Raw genomic sequence first — 23,826 nt, forward strand, 5'->3', positions numbered from 1 at the left:
GGTGCACCGGCGTTGCCAGGCCGACGGCTGACCCAATAGTGAGCGAGGGGCGTGGCGGGGCTGCGGGCACAGGCGTTGCCAGGCCAACGGCTCAGCCAGTAGCGAACGGCGGGCAGGGACGCGCAGTCGCAGTTGAGGGCTTGGCGGAAAGGCGGGGGCCACCAATTAACGCTCAGGGCAGTGAGGGAAGGCGGTAGGAAGGGGCACAGCGGGTTAGGAGCAGGGGCGGAGAGAGCCGCAGCCAACGGCACGCCGAGGCGAGAGCGGGGCTTTAGGGTAGGAGCCAGTCAGAGGAGGAGGAGGGCGTGCCGAGCCAATCGCGGGCTGAGAGAGCAGGGGTGCCAGCCAATAAGGCCGCAGCCAGGGGACAAAAGGGGCTTTCCAAGCCGCCGGCCCCTTTCCCGAGAACAATTTCACATGACGCAACGGCTGGAGGAAGAGGTTTGCGAACCGTAGCCGCCGCCGCCATTTTGTGAGCGCCGAGACTCCAGCCGGCGGCGGCTGAAGAAGCGGCAGTACCGGCGGCAACAGCACCACAGCCCGCGGGAGCCGCAGCCCGGAGGATGCGGTAGAGGAGCCCAGCGGCAGCGGCGGGGGGGGCGGCATCGCTCGGCGGCGGCGGCGGCAGGGGATTCGCGGGGAGGGGGCTGTCGGTCGGTGGGTCGGGTCCTGGTGCGGGCCCCGGTCGGAGAAGCATGTCGGCCCCGGAGGGCAGCGCTGGTAGCAGCGAGGCCCGGGAGGACGCGTGCCGCGATTACCAGTCGTCGCTGGAGGACCTGACGTTCAACAGCAAGCCGCACATCAACATGCTGACCATCCTGGCCGAGGAGAACGTGCCCTTCGCCAAGGACATCGTCTCCCTGATCGAGGCGCAAATCGCCAAGGTTTTTATATTCCACCGACTACTACTCCTACCTATACTGCTGGGGGGACCGGCCGGGGCAGCGGGCTAGGGTGGCCTCGGGGGCTGAGGAAGGAAGGGCGTGGGGGAGACGGGCCCGCCGAGGGGCGCGGGCGGAGCCGGGCTGAGGAGGAGGAGGAAGGGGAGAGGGGGACAGGGAGAGACAGCGAAGGCCGGGGGGGGTGAGAAGGCCTTGAAGGGCCGGAAGGGGTGAGAGAGGGAGAGGCTCGGGGGGAGGCGGTGGTGAGGAAGGCAGCGGCGGGCGGGTATGGCTGGGCTGGGGCGGGGGGGGGAGGCAGGGGGTTCAGTGGAGGTTGAGGAGGGTGTTGGCTAATTAGGGGGCGAGCAGGGAGGGCAGGATTTGGACGGAGCAGAGGGTGTCGGGGTGTGGGGAGCGGCCCGGGGCCAGGAGGACTGGGGGAGCCGTGGGGGGGAGAAGAAGCAGGCGGAGGGAAGCGTGGCCCGGAGGGGAGCAAGGGAGCACCGGGGCGAGGCGTCGGGGGCTCCTCCTTCCATCGCGGAGCTTGAGGCTGCTGCTTCTTCTAAGCCTCCCCTCACACCCCATAGGGAGCAGGGGACTCGAGGGAGGGGGACGGCCCCCACACCACCCTGTTCGTAGTGAGGGGAGGGTTTGGGACTGCCCCCCCCCCACCCCCCCACCCCCCCCCCCCCCCCCAAAAAAAAAACAACCCAACAACAAAAAAAAGAAAAAAAAGCTGTGGGAGGGCAGCGTGGGTCGCGATTTAAACCCCGTGTAAATATGAGACACAACATGGCGGCCTGGCAGTGACTGGGCAGCGGCACCTCGCCCTTGTAGCTGGGTTTTCCCCCTACACGGAGCCAGGATTCAGTGTCTCGAATCTAGTGCCTAAACCCTTCGTATTTAGCGATTTCGACAGTAGGTGAATATTGCGACCATTAGGGATTTTGCGGAGGGTTGGGTGGGGTTTTTTTTGCGGGGGGGAGTAGTTTAAAGGAATGAAAACCAGGTTAAGTTTATAGCACGCAAATTGTCCACTTCTGAAGGGCTAAATATAATGAGTTTTAAGTACCAGTTAAGATAAGGCTATTTTCCCAGTGCGGTCCCTGTGAGATATTAATTTTTGGGGGGGTGGGCACCCTTACTTATAGAAAAGTTTGTGGGTGAAAGGTGATCATCCGCTCCGGATAGAGAAGCGTGTGTGGTGGTGATGGGGGTTGTTTTGCTCTGCCTGATTAGAGAAAATTCTGTGGGCTTGGGATAATCTGTTTGGATTTCAGGAGATCCGTGCCCTGAGTACTGCTAGCGTTGTGCGTGTGTGTTCAATTTATTTTGGCTAGAGAAGTTTATTGGTTGAGGATGGGGAAGAAGAAATTCTCCCTGACTGTAGAAACTGCAGCAGCCTGTAGGATCCTAACATGGCGTCTGAGAGGCACATGATATAAAAAGAAGGGAAAGAGGAGGCTCCCTCTGAGCCCAACCCAGGCAGTTGCTGACATCAGTCAGCCACAGCACATGGATGGGGGTTTACAGCACCTTTTTAACAGCAGCATTTTCTAGGAAAAGGGTTCTTTTTTCAGTCCCTCCCCCCTGTTCGTGCCAGTCACCCCTCCCCCGTTGTTTCCCTTGCTCCCTCTGATCTCAGGTGTTCAAAGGCTTTTTTCCTTTGGCTTTAAATCTTGTTTTATAATGGTGAGAATTGTACTATCTAATGATGGGGAGGGAAGGATCTCTTAAGTTATTTAATCTATCTTTCTATCAATGCAGGATGGCTTTTTAGTGTTCCACAGACCTCTTCCAGTCTAGTTTTAAATGCTGCCAGTGGCTGAGTTTCGCCATTCCTTGGGGAGGTGACCTCAATCTAATAGATCTCACCATTATATCTCCTAAAGGGCAGTGGATATGTATAAAATGATTTGTGATAAATATCAATGCTGTCAAATTTTTTTTTTTTCCATTTCTGGGTGATTTAGAACCTGCCCTGAAGTGTGTTTTTCTTTTTTTTAAGATGTCTTAAATCCTGTATCAATGGTTAGTTTTGCCTAGTTACTGTTTGTGACCGTGGTTTATTCAAGGCAAGTTTTTAGTTTCTGGGAAAGTGATCTCCTTTACAAAGCCACTTTTAAAAAGTGTTGCCTGGAGACAGCTTGTTTAGTGTAAAACTTGAGTGGTCTGCTTTACAATTTAATAAATGGTTCTGAAATGTGTGACTGGTATTATAAAATCTGTAAATAAAAAGTGTGAAATATGTATTTGTCTTTTTATTTACCATTGTATAGTGCAGAATTTGTTTCCAAGACCCATTTTGTATACAAGGTTGTTTTTTTAAAAAACAAATTTTTGCACAAGTTTGTGTCTTGGGGTTCAATTGCCAGATATGGTTTTAAACTTGAAATCTTTTAGGAAACTAATAAAAAAGAGCCACTCATTTCCAACAATAGCTTTCCTACATTATTTGAAGGAACAGTGGGAATTGTGTAATGAAGTCTTTAATGATGAGCTCAGAGTTAGCGTTCTTCTGTGTTCTGGTGATGATGCGGCGCCTCCTTGCCTTTTGGTTAGTGTCATGTGGGCCTCTTTCTTGCTAGGGGATGCTGTATAGACCCCCTGAAAACAAAATACATTCAAGTCTGGGGTTCCCTTTTGTGGTTATTGGAGTATGTCTTGACATAACAAACACTTCCAGAAGAGAAGGCTTAAATATTCCAACCATATTTAAGTCATGGTTCTTAAAATGTGACACCTGAGTAGCTTATATTTGAAGCAGGGTAGGCTGCTAAGCTTCTAATACTGCGCCGTAGTTTGAAGTAGGCTTCCCGACTAGATTACCATGCTTCCATGTATGATTACTTTTAACCATCTGATACATAATGAAAGTGAGCGTTAAACTTGTTACAGTGCCTTTGCTACTCAATAATTCCCCAGCGTCTCAAACTTGAAGCGTAGCTGAGCATAGTGAGCTACTTCCATACGTTGGTGAAATAGAAGACTATAACGTGCTATGTCAGGAGCTCTTGGGCATAGATACTTCTGAGACAGCTCTTTGTTTCCCTAACAGCTGACTTTAAAAGTCAGAAATGGTGCACTGTCACTTTTTATAAAGGAATGCATTCAGAACTTGGAGGAGTGTTTTTAATGTGCCATTGTGCAGACTGCTTTAAAGAAGAAACCAGTATGACACAGACATCTAATATTAAGTAGCTGTAGCCCCCACAGTCTTTGCTTTCTGAGACTAGAGAGATACCTTTTTTCTAACACCGTTGCATGTTAGCTTGTTTACAGCTCAGTATTACATCATAGTGTAAGATAGGCTTTTAATGTACTGCAATTAGTTTTAGCTAACTGAACTGCATTTTTCTGTCTTGTTATGTACAAAATACACCACCTGCCTGTTTTTACTTTTTTCAGTATGCTCAAAGGCAGTAATGTCTGTCCCCCTCCCCACTAACAAGGAATTCTGCCCTCTTCGATGCTGAGTTTCAGGTCATGGTAAATTAATACCCATTTAAGGGCAAGGAGACATTATGGTTCACCCATATAAAAGTATTGTTGACTCGGTGTCCTTCTGTGAACCACCTTAAAGGGGAAGGAATTAAACCTAAAGTTGTAAAGCAAAAGCACCTCCACACACTTGTCTGGACAATGGGGCTGTGAAGTAAGGTGTCTTAATTAACCTAGTAGCCTATCCTGTTTAAAATGGGCAGTGAGGGAAATTCTGGTTTTATCCTGAGATTTTACCGGATGGTGAATGGGACTTCTTATGAGTGGATGCTCTTCTAAGGGAATCACGGTCAACACACAGCTCGTGGTGGTGTCTTTCACGTTGTCCTCTTCAACGAGTCAGTGTACTTGCTGATGGTTTCTGGAACTTTGCCTTCTGCTTTGTGAAAGCTGATGGTGGGCATTAAAACCGCTTTGATTTGGGCCGGTAGTGCTTTGTGTACGTTTGAAGTTGCTGTAGTGGTCCAGCGTCACCACACTTCTACCACACAAACTTGCGACAAGTTTTGAAAATGGATTTAAAAGCAACCAACCAAAACCCAAACAACAAAACCCAAGCCTCCTCTTGTAGCAAAGATCTGTCCAGAGTTTGAAGACTCCCTTCGGTGAAAATCGTGGTTGCAGTTCCTGAGCTTGTCTGTGCGTTTTCCCCGTTGACTAGCTGATTGAGTTTTGTTTGGATTTTGAACTTTGTTCTGACTCGGCGTTTTTGCATGCAGTCTGGAAATCTGAACTGTCACTGTCAACAAGTGCCAAGAGAGAATGGGACTCCTTGCTCCGTCCGTTTGGATTACAATGAAATAGTTGCGACCTTTTCTGCGTGTAGTTTGTGAAAAGACTGATACGCGACGTACTGTCTACAGCTACAGAAGTTCACTGATTTGGGCTGTTTGCCAGAAGTCTCATTTGTGTTTTGTGAAATCCAGAAAAACAAATTCCTTGAAGTGCGAACGATGGTTTCTCGCTAACTTAAAGTTACTTTCTGAAGTGGGTCTTGGAAGGTTACGCTCGGTACGCTAGCGGCAATACTGTCTTGTGGGCTTCTTTTTTCTTCTTTTTTTTTTTTTCCCTTTTTCCAAAGCTTTGATAAGCAAACAAAATAACCTAAGGTGTTCCTTTTTTTGTGTGATAGACCCGCTGCGTTATACTTTGAACTGAGTATCGATTTTCCAGATTAAGTTTTTGTATACACAAAAAATCCCAAGCCAAATCCCTTGGTGTTTATAGTGGCAACCAAAAAGAGAGGTCTGTATTTCTGGGATTGGTAATCCCTTTATTTAAAAAGCTTAAAATATGTTTTTGTTTTACTAAACTTCTCAGTTTCTTCTTATTACTCCAGGCTCCTGCATCAGAGAAGCTCCCTGTTATGTACCTTATGGATTCCATTGTCAAGAATGTGGGAAGAGAATATCTTACTGCATTTACTAAAAACCTAGTTGCAACATTTATTTGTGTATTTGAAAAGGTATATACTCTTTCAGAAAAGTTCTGTATTCTAAACAAAATTTGTTCCTGGTAAAATAAATACATATTTTCACTTCTGGGTTTTCTTGGGTGGCGAACTATACAAATGGATTGTTTTTTATAAATCTCAGTACTGTATCTATACTGTGGAAGATTATTCCTGATGCTGTCAAGCATGTAAGCTACATGTCAGCTGAAAGATGCAAAGTCTCACTTAATTTGGTTCATAAAGGTCTGTAATTTTCCTATCCAGGCAAGATTTTACTAATGGTATTTTGGTTACCAAGTACTTACCTGGATGGACTTTTTGTAATGTATAGACCAACTAATTATGAATTGTAGGTTTATTTTTAAGATAGTAAATAGTCTTTATGCCAAGAATAGACTGGGAATCAGTTTCTTGCGGATTTCTCGGAGCTCCTTTCTCCTGTAGTTAGATTTGTCTGATTTACTTAATTCGCGATGTGCAAAATGAGTGCTTAAACTGTGAAGATTGAGTAGCACTGACACCTGATTCTCTCCTGGTGGTCTGTGATTTCAAAAAAATGTTGAGGGGGGGAGGGTCTTAGAATGTATTGCTATATTACATTACAAATATGTGTTTTAATTTCATTCTACGCTGAAAACGGCTGCCATATCTTCTAATTTTTGCTCTTAGTCTTTAAGCCCAGTGAGCTAATTGTGCTTATCCCTCAGTGAGAAAAATTAAAGTCCAGTTTTGGAAACGCTGGACTTGAATGGGTTTAAGTTGGATCAGAAAGGAAGGGTTAGCTTCTGTGGTTTCCTGTATGCTATAAGAAAGTGCATCTCATGTAAATGAGATGAATGGAGCTTTTGCGTATTTATCAGTATATATCAGTGAGGATCTGGGATCCCAGTATGCTTCATATGTGGTTTTCAGATGTAAAATGCATGATGAAACAAGGAATAGCTTGTAATAATGACCATAGAAGGCTTAAATCCTATATGTAGAGTAGATAGCTAGACACTTAACTTATTTTTCATTATTAAATTGCGACTATTTTACTGAGTTACATTTAGTGTTGCAGCTGAAGCTCTGGATAATAACAGATTTTCAGTTTTATAGGTTAATTGTGCACTAAGCTAACTAGAACTATTTAATTCATGTGTATTAATTAAACGTGTAAAGTGTCAGTCACTTCTAATAGCTTAATTGGTCGTGTTAAAAGATGCAAGTAGAATTCCAGCAGTGACACTGTTACAAATTTTGTTTTATCAGTAAATGGTCACTAAGGTATCTTCAGACACTTTATGATGTCAGAAAGTTTTGCCTAGCCATTTCTGCACCATTTGCGGTGAACTTCATGCCCTCTTATTGAAAAATGTATAGAGGCAACCCCCCAGTAGCTAGGTATGAATTATTTTTGTTGAAGTTCCTGCTCCTCCCCAAAAGAACCTCCAAACTTTGAGACTATTCTATGTCTTGCTGTAACATCTTAAAAATAAAACTGCAGCAAAACCCATCTACGCAGTCAGTACTTAATGATCGAATTGGCATATTGACATTAGGACAGCTGCATATATCTTGTCCTCAAATGTTTTTTGTTTATTGTTTAATTGAACAACCCAAGGTATGAACTAAATTTTGCTTTACTGTAAATTTCTAACTTACCTGTCATGAGGTAATCCAAGCTAATGGTTTGTGAGGAGATAAAGTGGGCACTGGCCGTACAAGTCTGCTTGATCTGTGGCTCACAAATGAGTCTGATTTTGCAGCTGAACTGAAATATAGTTGACTTCATTTTAGCTAATACCCTTTTTGTTGCATTTGTTGGAAAAAAAATCCTTCAGTGACTAAACAGCTGAGCAAAACACCTTTTCTGTTCACAAAGTTTGTTTCCTGATTTGTTTGTCATTGTTATACTCCCTTCAGCACAAAGACTTGAACAATGTATTGTCTCAGAGGCTGTTGCCTTTCAATATTTTTGTTACTGTATTTTTTCCACAGAAATTGAGCAAGTAAAATGAGAATTTTGGTAATGGAAAAGTTGAAAGAAAATTCTCAGAGAATGGTAATACACAATAAAACCTTCAAATGGCCTTGAAACTACAATTCCACATTTGACCTTCTGTTACTGATTCCGTTGGTATAGATGTGTGATCTGCACTGCTTATAAATGCTGTATAGCAAGTTCAATGCGTTGAAATGGCAAACTGTTGATAGAAATAGGAAATAAATTAAATCTTAAGTTCTACAGAAAAGTTTAAGAAATTGTTTTATATTAACTTATCAAGCCATAGAATTGTTTTATTGTTTTAGGTGGATGAAAATACTAGGAAAAGTTTATTTAAATTACGCTCCACATGGGATGATATTTTTCCTTTGAAGAAACTGTATGCACTTGATGTCAGAGTCAACTCATTAGATCCTGCTTGGCCAATTAAACCTCTGCCCCCAAATGTGAATACTTCTAGCATCCATGTGAATCCTAAATTTTTAAATAAATCGGTAAGTATTTATGCCTACTGTATGAACAGATGGTAATACGTGTGGTTTTCATTGTTTGTATGCTGCTTTTTGACAATTTAGTGTATTAAGAATGAAGTATCTGATCTTTGTAGACAGGTAAGAGGAGTTTCTGAATTCAGAATATTTGATGGGTTTGGGTTTTATATGTCAGAACCGTGTCCTAGATTTTGGAACATTGATGGATTAATATTAAGTGACATACACCTGTCATAGGAGGCAAATCCTAGTGGGGCAAAAGTTTTCTTATATTTTGCATTAAAATGCAATTTATAACCGCTATGCAGACTAAGTCCCAGTATTGGGTTGTGATAACAGTTAAAGGAGATGGAGTTAGTTGATTCCATCAGGATTTTAAATGTAACTTTTTTTATTCTGTTTTTAGCCAGAGGAATCTACTGCACCTACCTCTGCTGTCACTTCTGGTGCCTCTACTCCTCCAGCTGTTCCTGAAATACAAAAGAATTTGACACAGGAGCAACTGATAAGGCAGCAATTACTTGCAAAGCAAAAGCAGTTGTTAGAACTTCAGCAAAAAAAATTAGAGTTGGAGCTGGAGCAGACTAAAGCACAGTTGGTGAGTAGGATAGCTGGTGAAGCTTTTATAGTTGGGTCTCTCTTTCGGACAGGATTTGGCTATGCTGATAACTGCAGTGCATTATTCTTTTCCTCCTGTCAGGCAAGTTTAGCTATTTTAGGACTAGAGCAATGCCAGTCGATCTGTGGTTCCTGAACAGCGTTTGTTACCTAAAAAACTTAAGAATTACACTTAAAATAGAGGTAAAAAAGTGAAGTTCTTGGGTTTTTGTTTCTAACTTCTCTCCAAAACGATCCTTGTCTTCCACCTCTTCTTGGGGCTCACAGCAAGCCAGGCTTTTTCAAATAGATTTGCTGTAATAGAACAAGGAAGCCCGGTCGTTTGAAATCAAGTCAGTTTCCTTACTAGGTCAAGTTGCTTTGATGCCACCATCAGAATGCGGCGATTAAGCTGTGTTGTTTTACATCCCTAATGGAAAGTCTTGCTATGTTGACAGTTGGTCATACCAAGAGAAAGGATCTTTTAAGTGTAGAAATATGAAAATTGTATCACGTACTTAGCAGCTTAGTTGCCTTGAGCATGTGGAATATATAGAAAAACTAACACTGTAATGAGACCACGTGCCTAAGTTACGTATTGTGCAGCATTGACTTTGTAGTACTGATTTTGCATTATATTTCAACTTTTGTAACAGTACTGCATTATTTTAATGCTTGTAATTAGCAATTAATGGGTCACTTTCATTTCAATGGTTGAATCTCATAACTTTCAAGATATTTCTATTTATAGTTTTGGTTTCGAGACAAAATATGACCATCTTTGGGTAGGAGTTGTCATGCGGATTAATGCTGGATTTTTCGCTCTTTCAGGCCGTATCTCTTAGTGTTCAGCAAGGGTCATCTACTATAGCTTCAGTTCCAGCACCTTCCAAGCAACACATGTCTCCCACACCTCACATGACAGTTAAACCACCTCATCAGACTGCTGTGCAATCCGAAAAAAACAAACCATCCCCAAGTCCTCCACTTCATGATATGAAAATAGTAAATAGGGATCCTCGACTTAATCGGATGGCTCAACATTCTTCCCATGCTAAAGATCAATCTCATAGGAAAGAATTTCCACCAAACGCAACCAGTCAGTCTGATACCAAGGCAAACAAAACAACACAGGCTGAAAAGCAAAACTCAACAAAGCAAGAAAAATTGAAAGCAAGTGAAAAAACACAGAAGAAAGAACTTGACCAGTCAGAAGCAAAATCTAAATCACCATCCCCTTTGAAAAATAAGCTACCCAATACTAAAGATAGTAAAATCCAGGAATGTGAAAGCACAAAAGTGTCTGACATTAGTAAGCGGGATCCAAGACTGAAAAGACATCTTCAAGATAAGTCAGAGGGCAAAGAGGAAGAGGTGAAAGAAAAGAGGAGATGTACAGAGAAAAAAGAAAAAGAGGAACATAAGACATCTGAACATAGACCAGTAGGCAGCAGAAATAAAGTAATCAATGGTGCTGTTCAGAAACAAGATGCGACTACAGAGGAGTCAGAGAAACAGAGTGGAAAACAAGGGAGATCAAGTAATAGAAAACGGTCACGATCACGCTCTCCTAAGGCACGGTCGCCATCTACACATTCTCCAAAAAGACGAGAGAGGAGATCGCCCAAAAGAAGACTTAGGAGTTTATCTCCCACTTCATCAGCTCCTAAAATTGCAAAGATACGTCAGACAGGCCCTAAGCAATCTCATGTTGAAGAAGGCACACAAGCAGCAAGAGATGAAAGAAATTCTAATAAGAGAAATGCTAAACAAGAGGTGCGAGATCCAAGGAGAGTGAAAAAAGCCCAAGAAGACAGACCCCAAGAAACAGCAAGCCAGCATTCTACAAAAGCTTCTCCTGATCCAAAGGAGAATGCAGAAAACTGGCAAGGATCCAAATCAGGCAAGAGGTGGAAATCTGGTTGGGAAGAAAATAAAAAGTAAGTTACTATCTTTTAAACAACTTCTGTTTGAAGTCGGTGGAAATTCTACTGCTGACTTCAGAATAGTCAGCTTTAGGAGGCAATGTTCAGATTGTTAAAATTTCTAAGTTTAATTTATTTCTACTAGTGAGATACGGAAATTACGCATACTTAGATTCCAAGGTGATAGTGATGTTTTGCCATGATGAGTTCTAATAGGAATGTAACAGTTATGTCCTGAATAAAAACGTAATCTGTATTTTAAATGTATTCTTGCTTTCAGCTCACAGCAGAACGAAGAACACCAAGCGCTTGGTAAATCCCCTCACCAAAGACACCGGGAAAACTGGCCTGCTGGTAAAGGGATTTTATCACCCCGAGCACCAAAGCAGCAGCACCGGTTAAGTGTGGATGCTAATTTACAGATTCCCAAAGAACTGACATCTGCAAGCAAGAGAGAATTACTTAAGAAGGTAATATTAATGAATCTATCTTCATAGAAGTGTCCTGGGTATAGTTTTCTTTTCTTTTCTTTTTAGAAGTCTAAACTGTAACTTTATATTATAGGCCAATGAACGCTTAACATCTGGTGAAATAACACAAGATGAGTTCCTCATGGTAGCTCATCAGATACGACAGCTGTTCCAGTATCAGGAAGGAAAGCACAGATGTAATGTCTGGGATAGCCCTACAGAGGAAAAATGTGGTATGAAAAAGAAACCTCTTCTATCGGATGCAGAATTAACATACTATGAACATAAGGCTAAACTAAAAAGAACACAAGTTCAGCATTCATTGTCAAGGCTTGATCTGTTGGATCCTGATGATATTTTGGATTATCATTTGCCTGATTCATTGCTTTCTGGAATAGAATGTGAGCAAGGAAAAGCCAAACGTGGAGTACAGTTTGACAGAAAAGAACCATTTGGAGAAAGATCTAGGAGACATTCTCCTGTAAGTGGCACTAACAGACCTTTTGCTGATAACCTCTCACCACTTGAGAGTCGGCGAAGACTTGAGGAACAAAATGCTACCAAAGGAGCAAGAGGTTCTAAGAACTTCGATCCTTATGACAGCTGGGGAGAATCAGATGAATTTAGAGATGCTCTCAGACAACAGGGGAAAAGCACAACAGAGTTCCAGAAAATAGATGGTGACGCAATCTGCAGATTTGATAATCGTGAAGAAAGACAGCTTCTTGGGCAAGCTGGTATGTGGTTTTGCATTATTTTACAGCCATTAACCCCTCACTGGAATGCTGCCAATTATTCATCTGTTTGTTCTGGTTTGGTTTTTTTAGGTGTTCGAGAGGAACCAAGATCACCATTCACTGAACGTTTCAAAAGAGCTAGGTATGAAGATCCGGAGAAAGCACCGTTTCCGGAAAGCCCAGGATCAAGATTTGGAGGCATTGAAGCAAAGCAGAGGATAAGCGCACTAATGGAAGACAGACCTCTATTTGATGGCTCACCCAGACCGGCTGCTGCAAGGGTTGGGGTAGATGGACAAGGAAGTCCTTTTGTTGATGGTCCTGCTGCTGGCTCAAGTTCCCGAATTGATGGGCCACCTGGACAGGCTGCAATGAGATTTGAGGGGCCTTTGGTGGGGGCGGGTGCAGCTCAGTTTGATGGACCGTTGGCAGGAGCAGGGGCAGCTGGAGCCCTGAGATTTGATGGGCCACCAGGGCAGCTGGCAGGGGCCCTGAGGTTTGAAGGACCCCCAGGACAGGTTGGTGGAGGAGGTCCACTGAGGTTTGAGGGACCTCTTGGGCAGATAGGTGGGCCTCTGCGGTTTGACGGGCCTGCAGGGCAGCCTGTAGGTGGTCCTAGATTTGAAGGACCTGGAGTTGGTCTCAGGTTTGAGGGTCCCCGTGGTCAGCCTTCAGGTGGTCTCAGGTTTGAGGGACCTCATGGTCAACCTATGGGGCCTCGAGGTCAACCAGGGGGTGGTCTCAGGTTTGAGGGACCCCATGGTCAGCCCTTGGGGCCTCATGGTCAACCAGGGGGTGGCCTCAGGTTTGAGGGACCACATTTACAGCCATTGGGGCCCCATGGTCAACATGGAGGTGGCCTCAGATTTGAGGGGCCTCATGGTCAGCCAATGGGGCCACATGGGCCATCAGGTGGTGGGCTCAGATTTGAGGGGCCACATGGACCTTCAGGTGGTGGGCTCAGATTGGAAGGACCGCATGGTCAGCCAGGTGTAGGTCCTCGGTTGATTGATGGACCAGTACACCAGGGAGCTGGTGGACTTAGATTTGATGGTCCTCTGGGTCGGGCCGGTCCAAGATTCGATGGTTGTCATGCAGCTGGATTTGATGGTCAGCCTGGACAGCTATCTCTTTTGCAAAGATTTGATGGAATTCACGGACAGCCTGGTCCAAGATTTGAAAGGGCGCCTGGCCAACAGGCCCAACCACGATTTGATACAGCCATACCTCAAAGATTTGATGGACCTCACCAGCCAGCCTCTAGATTTGACTTGCCCCTTGGCCTTCAAGGTGCACGTTTCGAAAATGTAGCTAACCATCCTGCCTCAAGACTAGAAATGTCACCATACGGACAAGGTGGCCCGTTTGTCGAACAGGGCTACAATGGACCGTCTCATGGGATGCAGTTCCAGAGGCCTGATCTATTTGATGGTTCACCTGGACCAAATTTCAATGGGCCAGCTGGCCCAGGAGCACAGAATTTCCCACTGAGAGCAGCTGGACATTACTTTGATGAAAAAGGTCTTCAGGGTCCTCAATATGGGAACTTCAATAACATGCCAATGGGAAGTAATCAGGTAAGAATTGATTGTGTTAGACGATTTGCTTGCAGATCTGTTTTTGTGTAGAGAATTAGCAGGTTTTCTTCCTCTAAAAATGGAAGATTTTTCTGAAGAGCTGGCAGACCGGGAGCCAGTTTCAAGCTAAAAAAGTCATCCTTCTTCAGTAGTTTCTAGATAATTTAAGAAGGACATGCATTGCTGTTTTTTAAGAAGCTTTTTTTAAAGAATGAAACAAAATAGTGGATCTTTACAGTCACTTTGTAGCTCGGAATATGACAGTGAAATTAGTCTTTTTAACTTGAAAACAAAACTAGGTAATTGGAAGCCTGTGGTGTTTTCATTAAACTTGCACAGAAGTGAATTCTCTATAAAGCATGAAAAATAATGCAAGTGAATATACGTGATTAATTTTTCTAGGGGGTGTAGAATTAGAATGGGCCAAAATAATTCTGTTGTCTTTTCGCAGCTGTTAGTACTGGTGACAAGCCAGTTTTAAAGAGATATCCGTAACCTGGGGGAATTGTAAGAAAGATACGGACGTGGTTGAACTACAGTTTTTTAAAATTATCTTGACACCAGCATGCTCTACGAGTTTTGTTGTCTTTGCTGGTGCCTGTTGGAAATGCTCTTTTCAAAAGGGGAAAATGATACTGTACATCAGTGAAAACGTTGTCATTTCATTCAGTAGATTAGAGATTTTAGAGAGCATTTTTTCATTTGGGGGATAATAATTGAACATGAAGAGTTAACTGATTGTATGAAAGCGGGTAATGTGTCCTGCAAACCTCTAACAGGATAAAATTTTAAACAGTTTGAACTTTTTTTTATAGATCCAGAAAGCAGTCAATTAGGAAAAAAACCAACCATTTTTATTACAAGTGTGTTATAAAAACTGGTTTTCTATCTGAAGCTTAATGTAGCTTGTTTGCTGAAAAATCCTACTTTCAATGTGTTTTATATAGTGGATGCTGTTTCAGTTCTTAGATAAGAATTAATAGTGGCATTTGTTACTAGACATTTACCAGTTTCTCAAATTTCATAGAATCACAGAATGGTTCAGTTTGGAAGGAACCTTAAAGCCCACCCAGTGCCACCCCCTGCCCCGGGCAGGGACACCTCCCACCAGCCCAGGCTGCCCCCAGCCCCGTCCAACCTGGCCTTGAACCCCTCCAGGGATGGGGCAGCCACAGCTTCTCTGGGCAACCTGTTCCAAATTTCTTTTGATGAGCTCTGTTTCGGTGAACAGGAACAATTTAAAAGGAAGTACCGTGTTTGGAAAACGTGATTGAAGGCTTATTAGGTAGAAGAAATTTTTTTTTTTAATCATTTACCTGTTAGGCAAAATGAATATGTGTTCTGAAATTTTTCTAGTGGGAAATGAAAAAGGAGGAAACGCTACACAGTCATTTGTGGACCTTTCAATAACAAACTGACATCGGTCACTCCTGGGAGGACTTTAATACATATGAAATTATTGAGAAATGTTTAGTAGTAAATAACTTGAATGTCTGCTTTCACAGGTTTCTCTCATGTCTGCTCAACCAGGGCCTTATGGCCAAGGTCAACAGTATTTGCCAAATCCTGGAAGTTTTGTTCAGAACCCTGCAGGTGTGTAACGAAATGATTAACTTCCTCTTATTTCTTTTGGATTGTTCTGTTTGTTAGTAGCCACAAAAATTACCCTTTTTAAATGTCCTGGTGTACTGGGTCTGTGTGGACTAAGGGAAGCCTCTTCAGTGAGGTGGCCGTAGGTGTGGTTTCTGTAGTACCACCTTCTCTTTGGGGGTTTCACTCAGTGAAAACTAAAGAAAACCATCAACTGTTTAACCAGGTGGTTTTGCTATGTAGTTGTGCTGGGAAAAAAAAAAAAAAGTACTTTGCTCTGCTTTTCTGGAAGGTACCAGTCTGTAGGTCTGGTTTGTGCTTGCCAGAATGCGTAAACTTTCCCAGTAATGAAAAGCTTCTAAAAAGTGGTAGATGGTTAAAGTAGGTGATGAAGTAGATTGGTCCTGGTGAAATATTCAAGCATAAACCGAGGAAAATACTACATTTTAATAAACAGTATCCAGTAGAAATCTGTGTATGGGCAGCCAGCTTAGATAGCACTTCAGAATACAGCATGAAGGAAGCTGTTGCAAGGGAAAAAATTAGCCAGGGACTAGCCGTAAAGAGGGTTGATGCAGAAGGAAAAGAGTGTTGTGAAATATGCTGATAAAAGCAAAGTAAATTTCTGATGCTAACCTTTTGTCTCCTTGCATGTCCATGTTTTTTCCTAGGAGCCCTTCCACATTCATATCCTGATAACCACCTCGGGCAGGTCGATGTCAATGAGTTGTTTGCTAAACTGCTGAAAACAGGGATCCTCAAACTGTCAAAAACTGATGCCACTTCAGCACGTATGTAGATCCATTATGTTCTAACTACTCAGTTTCTGCACAGCTGAAGTGTAAAGCTAAGTGTAAGAACTTCTGTGAAATCCTGCATGTTTTTTTAAACTGAACTTTGTTTTGGGGGAGGAAATTAGCACATGTGATGGAGTAAATTCTTAGTATCTTGTTTAATTTGTACACTTCAGCTATCCAGAGTGGTCACTTTTGTCTTTGGTGCTGTGCGTCAGTAACTTGTTCGTGATTACAGTTAGATTCTTGTCGATTTCTGAAATACTCCTGTGTCTCTGAAGACTGAATTTTAATGCCAGAGACTGAGGTGAAGCACTGTTTTCCTAAATTGAAATTCTGAATGACTTACAGTATCTTGTATGGTTTTTTTAAATTATGTTAGAAGATGACTGGCTTAGCTATTGCACATTTGTATTTTAGCATAGTCAGATTGTATTTATTAATATTTCTTTCTGATGACGTACTGAAATTTTGATAAAACGATGTCTTTATGCTTTCTAGAAGTGAATGACACATCAGCCCAACCAGCTGCTGAAGAGGAAGATGATGACCAGAATGAAGATCAAAATGTCCCAGACCTCACTAACTTCACAGTTGAAGAACTCAGACAGTGCGTATAGTAGAACAAGCTTACAGTGCAGTAAGAATAACGACAGGGTAGTATCTAATGCTTAATCCAGGGCAGCTGAGAGCTTTGTACGTCACTTGGTGGCTCAGAGGGCCTGCAGTTTTTATGTTAGCTTTGGAGAATTTGAGGGAGGAAAAAGAGGGAAAATTAACCCGAGAAGACTATATCTTTGCACAAGTTGCATTTTGTTACTTAGTCAGCAAGGTTGTAGTATGGATTGAAGTCGGTGTTTCTTCCTTTATTACTACTAATTTTACCGCCTTTGCAGTAGTTTGCAAAGCTGAGCCAAATGCAAGCATTACCGTTTTATGCACTATCAGGTGATCGTGCGTGTATCGTGCTAGTAGGCATGAAACACAACACTGGCTGTTTCTCATGAATAGTTAATATGAGCCCATTGTTTGTTATTTGACTGTTTCAATTGATTGTCTTACGAAAAAGGGAAGAATTTAGCTATATTGTGTGCTTTAACCTTGCAGTAGATTCATGCTTTTCCTCTACTCTTGTGGGCATATGAAGCTACTTTTAAGAAACGTCTCACCTTTTTTTATTCGAAGAAATGTTAAGACTATTTTTTTTCCCTTTTGTAGGCGTTATGATAGTGTAATAAATCGATTGTACACTGGAATTCAGTGTTACTCATGTGGAATGAGATTCACTACTTCACAGACAGATGTTTATGCGGATCATTTAGATTGGCATTATCGTCAGAACCGGACAGAAAAAGATGTTAGCAGAAAAATTACACACAGAAGATGGTACTACAGTTTAACGGTAAGTAACACAGAGTGTGTCGTGATAGATTACAGTCCGGATTCTTTGGTTTACTTCTGTATATGCCGTAGGATTGCAGTTGAAATCTGCATCGTCACAGGAGTTGGCCTTTGGTAAACAACGATGTCTTAGATATTTCAAGTAGTTTTCAAATGCCCCTCAAAATACAAAAGGCAATTGTATGATGAACAGTAAACAATTTGAAGCTATTGGTACTGTTTTCATCGCACTGAGAATGGAATGGAAATTGAAGGATAGTTGTTTTTCTGGAAAAAGCTTTTTTGAAGTGTAGCATTGTGAGAAAGCATGCGCTGTGCTAATACTGCATGTGAGCAGCATTTCAGTTTTAATGAGGTAAGATTTATTAAATATTGCACTCTTGGACTGTCTTTTTCTTTCCCCGGGATTTTTTTTTTTTAAAAAACATTTCTGGATATTTGTCAGTGTCTGAGTGTAAATTATAACTTTTTCCTTAGGACTGGATTGAATTTGAAGAAATAGCCGACCTAGAGGAGCGTGCAAAAAGCCAGTTTTTTGAAAAAGCTCACGAAGAGGTTGTGTTGAAGACACAAGAGGCTGCAAAAGAGAAGGAGTTTCAGAGTGTCCCTGCTGGACCGGCTGGAGCAGTTGAGGTAAGTCGCAGCTTGCCTTTATTAGCCCAGATAGTGAGAATCGTCTAATACTTCACAGAGGTTTACAGCAGTCTTCCGTGCAGTGGGCTGTATGTAGCTGAAGTCTTGTTCTCGGACCTCTGTGCAGCCACCTCGTAGGTGGCGTGTTTGTGTATGTAATGGTTGTTTCCCAGGGGCAGATGATGGTATAAATCACCTGTAGTTCAAACAAAATTTAGACTCTTTGGCATTCCATCTTTTTAGCAGAATTGAAATAGGCAAAGTGTGTTAATTTACTGAATGTTTCCACCGAAAGCAAGTGAAAACAAACAGAGCAAGTGAATTGGAAACGGTCCTTTGTCATTCAAATAATGATTGGGTTTTCTGGGTGTTTGATACTTTTACACAGATATTTCTTTTTTTGTAGTAGATAGATATTGGGACAAAGATGTATCTCAATCTTGAGGTAACCAGTAGATCTGCATTTTGGTAGATGAATTGGTGTGGTAATCAAATACCGATGTTGGTAGAATTACAATTTAGTTTTACATGGTAAGCCTCTAAGAAATTAGATATCAAACCATAAAGGCCTTTGTTTTAATTTTAAAAAGTACCTTTTGTTCTTTGTTCTCCAAGGTGATTATTTTGCACAGAAGTAGTAAAAATGTTAATTCATCTAAAAGGTCTGCCTTTTTAATCTGCGACTCCAAGTTAAGGGGAAGAGTGAAGATAATGCCATAAATAAAATTAATTAAATCCCTGTACTGGATTGTCTTACATGACAAGTAAACCAGCATTAGATTGTTACAGTGTTGTGCAGAGTCTTCCTAGCTAAAAGGACACAGCTTACATTTCTGAAGTGAGAACAGTCGTCAAGGCCAGATGGTGATTGTTGCTCAATCTGCAAACTATACTCAAATGATTTGTAATTAAAGTTTTCTAAAATTATTTTTAAAGTGTGGAGGAAAGATCGTGTTGTAGTCTTAATGTACTTACCTTCATTTAAAAGAACCTTGTTTGACTGTTACTAGGTTCTTGAACTTCATGTGTTCAGTAAATTGTTGCAATAATTTATCTCTGTTACTCCAATAACTTTTCAGAGCTGTGAAATTTGCCAAGAGCAATTTGAACAGTATTGGGATGAGGAAGAGGAAGAGTGGCACCTGAAGAATGCTATCAGAGTAGATGAAAAGGTAATCTGATCTTGTTTACGTGTGATACTTAATTTATAGTAAAAAACCCAAAGAATTATAGCAAAAAAAAAAAAAAGGGAGGGCCATGTGCTTTTTTCTTTCCTGAAGAATTCCCGTGGTAGTTTTCCTGTCCGCTAGGTACATAAATCTCTCAACCTTTGGAAGTGCATGACGTCCTGGCATCATTAGTACAGGCTCACTAGCCTTCCCTTGTACTGCAGGGCTAAAAGAAAAACAAATGTTTATATGGGTGTAGATATTGGTTCCGTTATTTCTTTACGCAGCTGTACACAAGTAATACCAAGCACTTACCAGGCTTCTGTAATTCCCAGCACGTACCAGGCTTCTGTATGATAACTTTTCCCAAAGAAACATACACAAAATCTGTCACAGTCATATTTGACACCATACTTGGCCTTTTCATACCATTATTTTTCTAGACAAATTGTGAGATACGTGTGATTGACACTGCTCTGTTCATAACCAGCAATCCTGAGGAGTGGCTGAGGAAGCTGGGATAATTTAGCCTGGAGAAGAGGAGGCTGAGGGGAGACCTCACTCTCTGCAGCTCCCTGAAAGGAGGTTGTAGAGGGCGAGGGGTTGCTCTCTTCTTCCAAGTAACAGGCGATAGGACAAGAGGAAACGGCCTCAAGTTGTGCCAGGGCAGGTTTAGGATGGATATTAGGAAAAATTTTTGCACTGAAAGGGTCATCAAGCATTGGAACAGGCTGCCCAGGGAAGCGGTTGAGGCACCATCCCTGGAGGCATTTAAAAGATGGGTAGACGTTGTGCTTAGAGATACGGTTCAGTGATGGTTCTTGTCAGTTAGGTTGATGGTTGGACTCGATGATCTGAAAGGTCCCTTCCAACCTAGGTGACTCTATGATTCTGTGATTCTATGAATTGGTTTTAATGTATTTAAATGTATAACAATTCTTTTTCAGATTTACCATCCATCTTGCTATGAAGATTACCAAAACGTAAGTGAATCCTTCTTCATGTTTTTTGAAGCGTTTTGCTTTCAGTTTGTATGCTTGGTCTCCGACTTTGCGGGGAGCAGTTGTGTTCAGAACGTGCTACCCGTTTCTCTTGCCTGTGACTAGACAAAGACTCGAAGGCCATGGGCGTGGCGAGTTCGTAATACAGAATTAGCTAAGATGTACGTCGTGTTGTGGTGTACCGCGACAGCTTGTGTGTCATAAAAGCAAAACTATGGTTTGAAAACAGGTCATGCATTTATTGTGAGTAACTTGCATAATCTTAGGAATTTGCAAAAATGGTGTTGGTGTGTGTTACACTGGTAATGCTCCGGGAGTCTCAGTTCCCCTGGGGATGGCAGGGAATAGTCTATGGTAACGTGTTAAGCATTTCTTCACTGCTTGGATGATACCTTTTCAAAGTAATTGTGAAAAAGTAATGCTATTAAAGAATAAGCTTGTTTTCTTAGGATCTTGATAAAGTAGAAGTTTGGATTTTGACTGGCTGACTATCAGTGTATTTCATTTTGAAAAAGAGCAAAAGGGAAAAAAGCTAAAAATGTTTATTTTTAATGTGTGTTAATGCTACGTTGACTTTCGCTTTGCAGACATCATCATTTGATTGCACACCATCTCCCAGCAAGACTCCTGTGGAAAATCCACTAAATATAATGTTGAACATTGTTAAACAAGAAACACAGGAGTCCTGTGACTCACCACCTAAAATCAAAGAAGAACCTGATGACACCCCTACTGCCTGTGCAGAAGAGAGCGCACCTGCATCTACAGATATTAAAACAGAGCCTGATGAGTCTGTTTAAATTAACTGAGGTATGACTACAGGTTTTTTTTTTTACAGAAGAGCTGCTGTGTTAACTCTGGAAGGCAAATACTTTTTATATGAAATAAAAATGTTCAACTGAGGCAGGGCCTCAACTGCTGTTTGGTTAATAAATACATTTTTGTATTTGAATTTCTTAATGCCTGCACAGTTTCAGGTGTCATTGTGTGAAAGTTCTGTAGATGCGTGAAAATTTAATGAAATGAAACGGTATGTGTAAAAATGTACAATTTTCACTTGTGGAAATGTAAATTATAAATAAAAGATATTTTTGCTATATATGGAGTGTAATGTTTATGCACACCATCAGATGAAGACAGTGTTTCTGTACTTTTTTCAGTTTAAATGGAATTAAAAAGAACTTTTGCTCAATAAGGTTCAGAAACATTGAAAGCAAATAACTTCCTTCAGTTATCCTGTTATTACTCAGATAACCCAGGTGGGTTACCAAGGGAAGCAGTGCAAGAACTTCTCAGCCAGCCAGCCCTACGTTTCTTTTCTTTTTAAACTTTTTTGAACAAACTTACATATCCAGATATTAAAAAACAAAACAGAAAACAACAAAAAACCCACAAAACAACAAAAAAACACAAACAAAAAAAAAAACCCAAAAAGACAGTTCTGGGTAGAAGGGGAAAATTTAACAAACCAACCGGAATGCTTGATTGTGAACACAAGTGCCAACAAACAATTAACAAACCAGGATGCCTGGTAGTTAAGTCAGTTTTAATGATTTTTCTTTTTTTCATTAGTCAAACACATAGGAACTTAATACAGCTGAACAAATTTTCTTTACGTTACAGGGGGGAATGAATGTAAGAATGCTCATTTGAAACATGATTAACTTTTTTTTTCGTTGCTTATGACTGGACTTAGATGGTAAACCAGATATCCTGAGATGTTAATATTTCTTAAATGTACTAAATAAAATTAAGCATTTATTTGAGTGTGAGTCTCTTCCTTTCAGTATTGGGTGTGTGTGGCTGGCGTGTTTGTGGGATTGGAACCAATACAACTGTGTGTTTCAGGGCAATATGCATTTAATGTTTCATTCACTTTGCTGTGTGCGTGGTGCTTATTTTTAAAGCTGCTGGGAGCAAGCGAGAAGCACTAAAAGAGCAATGTCACAGTCCCGGTGTGGTACTCCTGCGGTGAGGATACTTAGGGAGATAAGAACTCGCCCTTAGTGTGCGATCTAAGTAGAAACAATAAGCTGTGAAGGTGGTTTTGCTGTTGGCTGCAACGCTTCTTCCCATGCTCACAACCAGCTTCAAGCAGTTTTTAAGATGTGAATAATTCCTTGACTCTCGCATGACGGCTGTAGCGTGAGCGTGCCCTGCTCTAGACACCAGCCTGAAGTCTACTTTGTGACTGGAGACAGCCTAGGGGAACAAAATTACTGTGGAGGTGGATGAGGGAGAGGTCAGCTGGTGGGGTGGTGTGTGGCTGGTGGCCACGGTGTGGGGTCGGTGGCCGTGCTGCGGGAGGTACCGCTCTGCTACTTGTTGGAACTCCTTCCTGGGACAGGGATGTGGGCCTGGCCCAAGTGACACTTTGTGTCCTGCAGCACCTTAAATGTCTCTGAAATCATACAAATCGAAATTCAGACGAGACTGAGCAGAGACTTGAGGTCTTTAAATATGTAGAAGGCTGTTATAAAAAGGGAACAAATCGTACTAGGGCTAGAACAAAGAGACCTGTAAGTTGCAGCAGGAGGATTTATGTCAGCTTTCTAATGATGAGGACAGTTCAGCTCTAAGTGGACCTTGCTGGGTCTCTGCAATTATCCATGCAGGCCTGTAGATCTGATAGGGAAGGGTTCATCCTGCCTGGAAACGCAGGGTGCTTTCTTTCACCCCATGAAAGGAACCTGGCTTCCCTCTGGCGATCCACCTGGTTTCGGCCAAGGGGAATGAGGAGCGGGACCGACTGCAGGAAAAGGGTTATCAAGCATCGGAACAGGCTGCCCAGGGAAGTGGTTGAGTCGCCATCCCTGAAGGTATTCAAAACTGTGAACCCTTGGTGCCAAGAGAGGGTTACACAAACAGGCAGAGCATAAATGGGTTAAATAGCTCCTGGTCAATACATCTTGGGCAATGGAAGGGCTACGAAGCTGGTGCGGGGTCTGGAGCACAAGTCTGGTGAGGAGCGGCTGAGGGAGCTGGGGGTGTTCAGCCTGGAGAAGAGGAGGCTGAGGGGAGACCTTCTCGCTCTCTGCAGCTCCCTGAAAGGAGGGGGGAGCCAGGGGGGTCGGGCTCTTCTCTCAAGGAACAGGCGATGGGACAAGAGGAAACGGCCTCAAATTGCACCAGGGGAGGTTTAGGATGGATATTAAGAAAAGTTTCTTCACTGAAAGGGTCATCAAGCATTGGACCAGGCTGCCCAGGGAAGTGGTGGAGTCGCCATCCCTGGAGGTATTCAAAAGACTTGTAGATGTGGTGCTGGGGGACATGGTTTAGTGGTGGTTTTTGTCAGCGTCAGGTTAATGGTTGGACTCGATGATCTGAAAGGTCCCTTCCAACCTAGGCAATTCTATGGTTCTGTGATCACTGATGGTCTCAGAGATCAGAATACGTGCTGATTTGTCACGCTTCTCCCTAAGGAGTGCATGAAGACACTTAGCCCAGGGCTGCCAGAAAGGTGCCACCCAGCAGTGCAAGTTCCCCCCTCCGCCATCCTTTCCTTGCTCTCCAACCCCTCCAGCCATCCACCCGAAACTTTATTGCAGCTCATACGGATGAACCCTGCCTCCAGCTATGCCGGAGGGCGAGCGGGCTCCCCGCGCCCACCGAGGCGCCA

The 23,826-nt window shown here is 42.6% G+C and overlaps 1 protein-coding gene across 4 annotated transcripts; it reads left to right on the forward strand.

Annotated features, from left to right (window-relative positions):
- Nucleotides 1-99: 99 nt before the first annotated feature.
- PCF11 (PCF11 cleavage and polyadenylation factor subunit) lies at nucleotides 100-21,973 on the forward strand. Of its 4 annotated transcripts, XM_054188035.1 has the most exons (17): nucleotides 100-884; nucleotides 5,722-5,847; nucleotides 8,128-8,316; nucleotides 8,720-8,911; nucleotides 9,742-10,850; nucleotides 11,116-11,305; nucleotides 11,400-12,042; nucleotides 12,133-12,750; nucleotides 12,832-13,619; nucleotides 15,125-15,212; nucleotides 15,881-16,000; nucleotides 16,505-16,613; nucleotides 17,222-17,405; nucleotides 17,882-18,037; nucleotides 19,117-19,209; nucleotides 20,154-20,189; nucleotides 20,795-21,973. In XM_054188035.1, the coding sequence occupies exons 1-17, from the start codon at nucleotides 696-698 to the stop codon at nucleotides 21,005-21,007; spliced, it is 5,043 nt and encodes a 1,680-aa protein (XP_054044010.1). In that variant the 5' UTR covers nucleotides 100-695; the 3' UTR covers nucleotides 21,008-21,973. The 4 variants fall into 4 exon arrangements, with proteins under 4 accessions (XP_054044010.1, XP_054044008.1, XP_054044009.1 ...); XM_054188033.1 differs by having other exon boundaries at nucleotides 12,133-13,619; XM_054188034.1 differs by having other exon boundaries at nucleotides 12,133-13,619; nucleotides 16,508-16,613.
- The last annotated feature ends 1,853 nt before the right edge of the window (nucleotides 21,974-23,826 follow it).

The sequence above is a fragment of the Rissa tridactyla genome, chromosome 1 (assembly GCF_028500815.1).
Source record: "Rissa tridactyla isolate bRisTri1 chromosome 1, bRisTri1.patW.cur.20221130, whole genome shotgun sequence".
Lineage (NCBI taxonomy): Eukaryota > Metazoa > Chordata > Aves > Charadriiformes > Laridae > Rissa > Rissa tridactyla.

Coding starts and splice junctions, on each gene's coding strand:
- PCF11 (XM_054188033.1), top strand. CDS start 696: ATGTCGGCCCCGGAGGGCAGCGCTGGTAGCAGCGAGGCCCGGGAGGAC. Junction 10,851..11,115: donor GGTTGGGAAGAAAATAAAAA/GTAAGTTACTAT, acceptor TCTTGCTTTCAG/CTCACAGCAGAACGAAGAAC. Junction 16,001..16,504: donor AACTGATGCCACTTCAGCAC/GTATGTAGATCC, acceptor TATGCTTTCTAG/AAGTGAATGACACATCAGCC.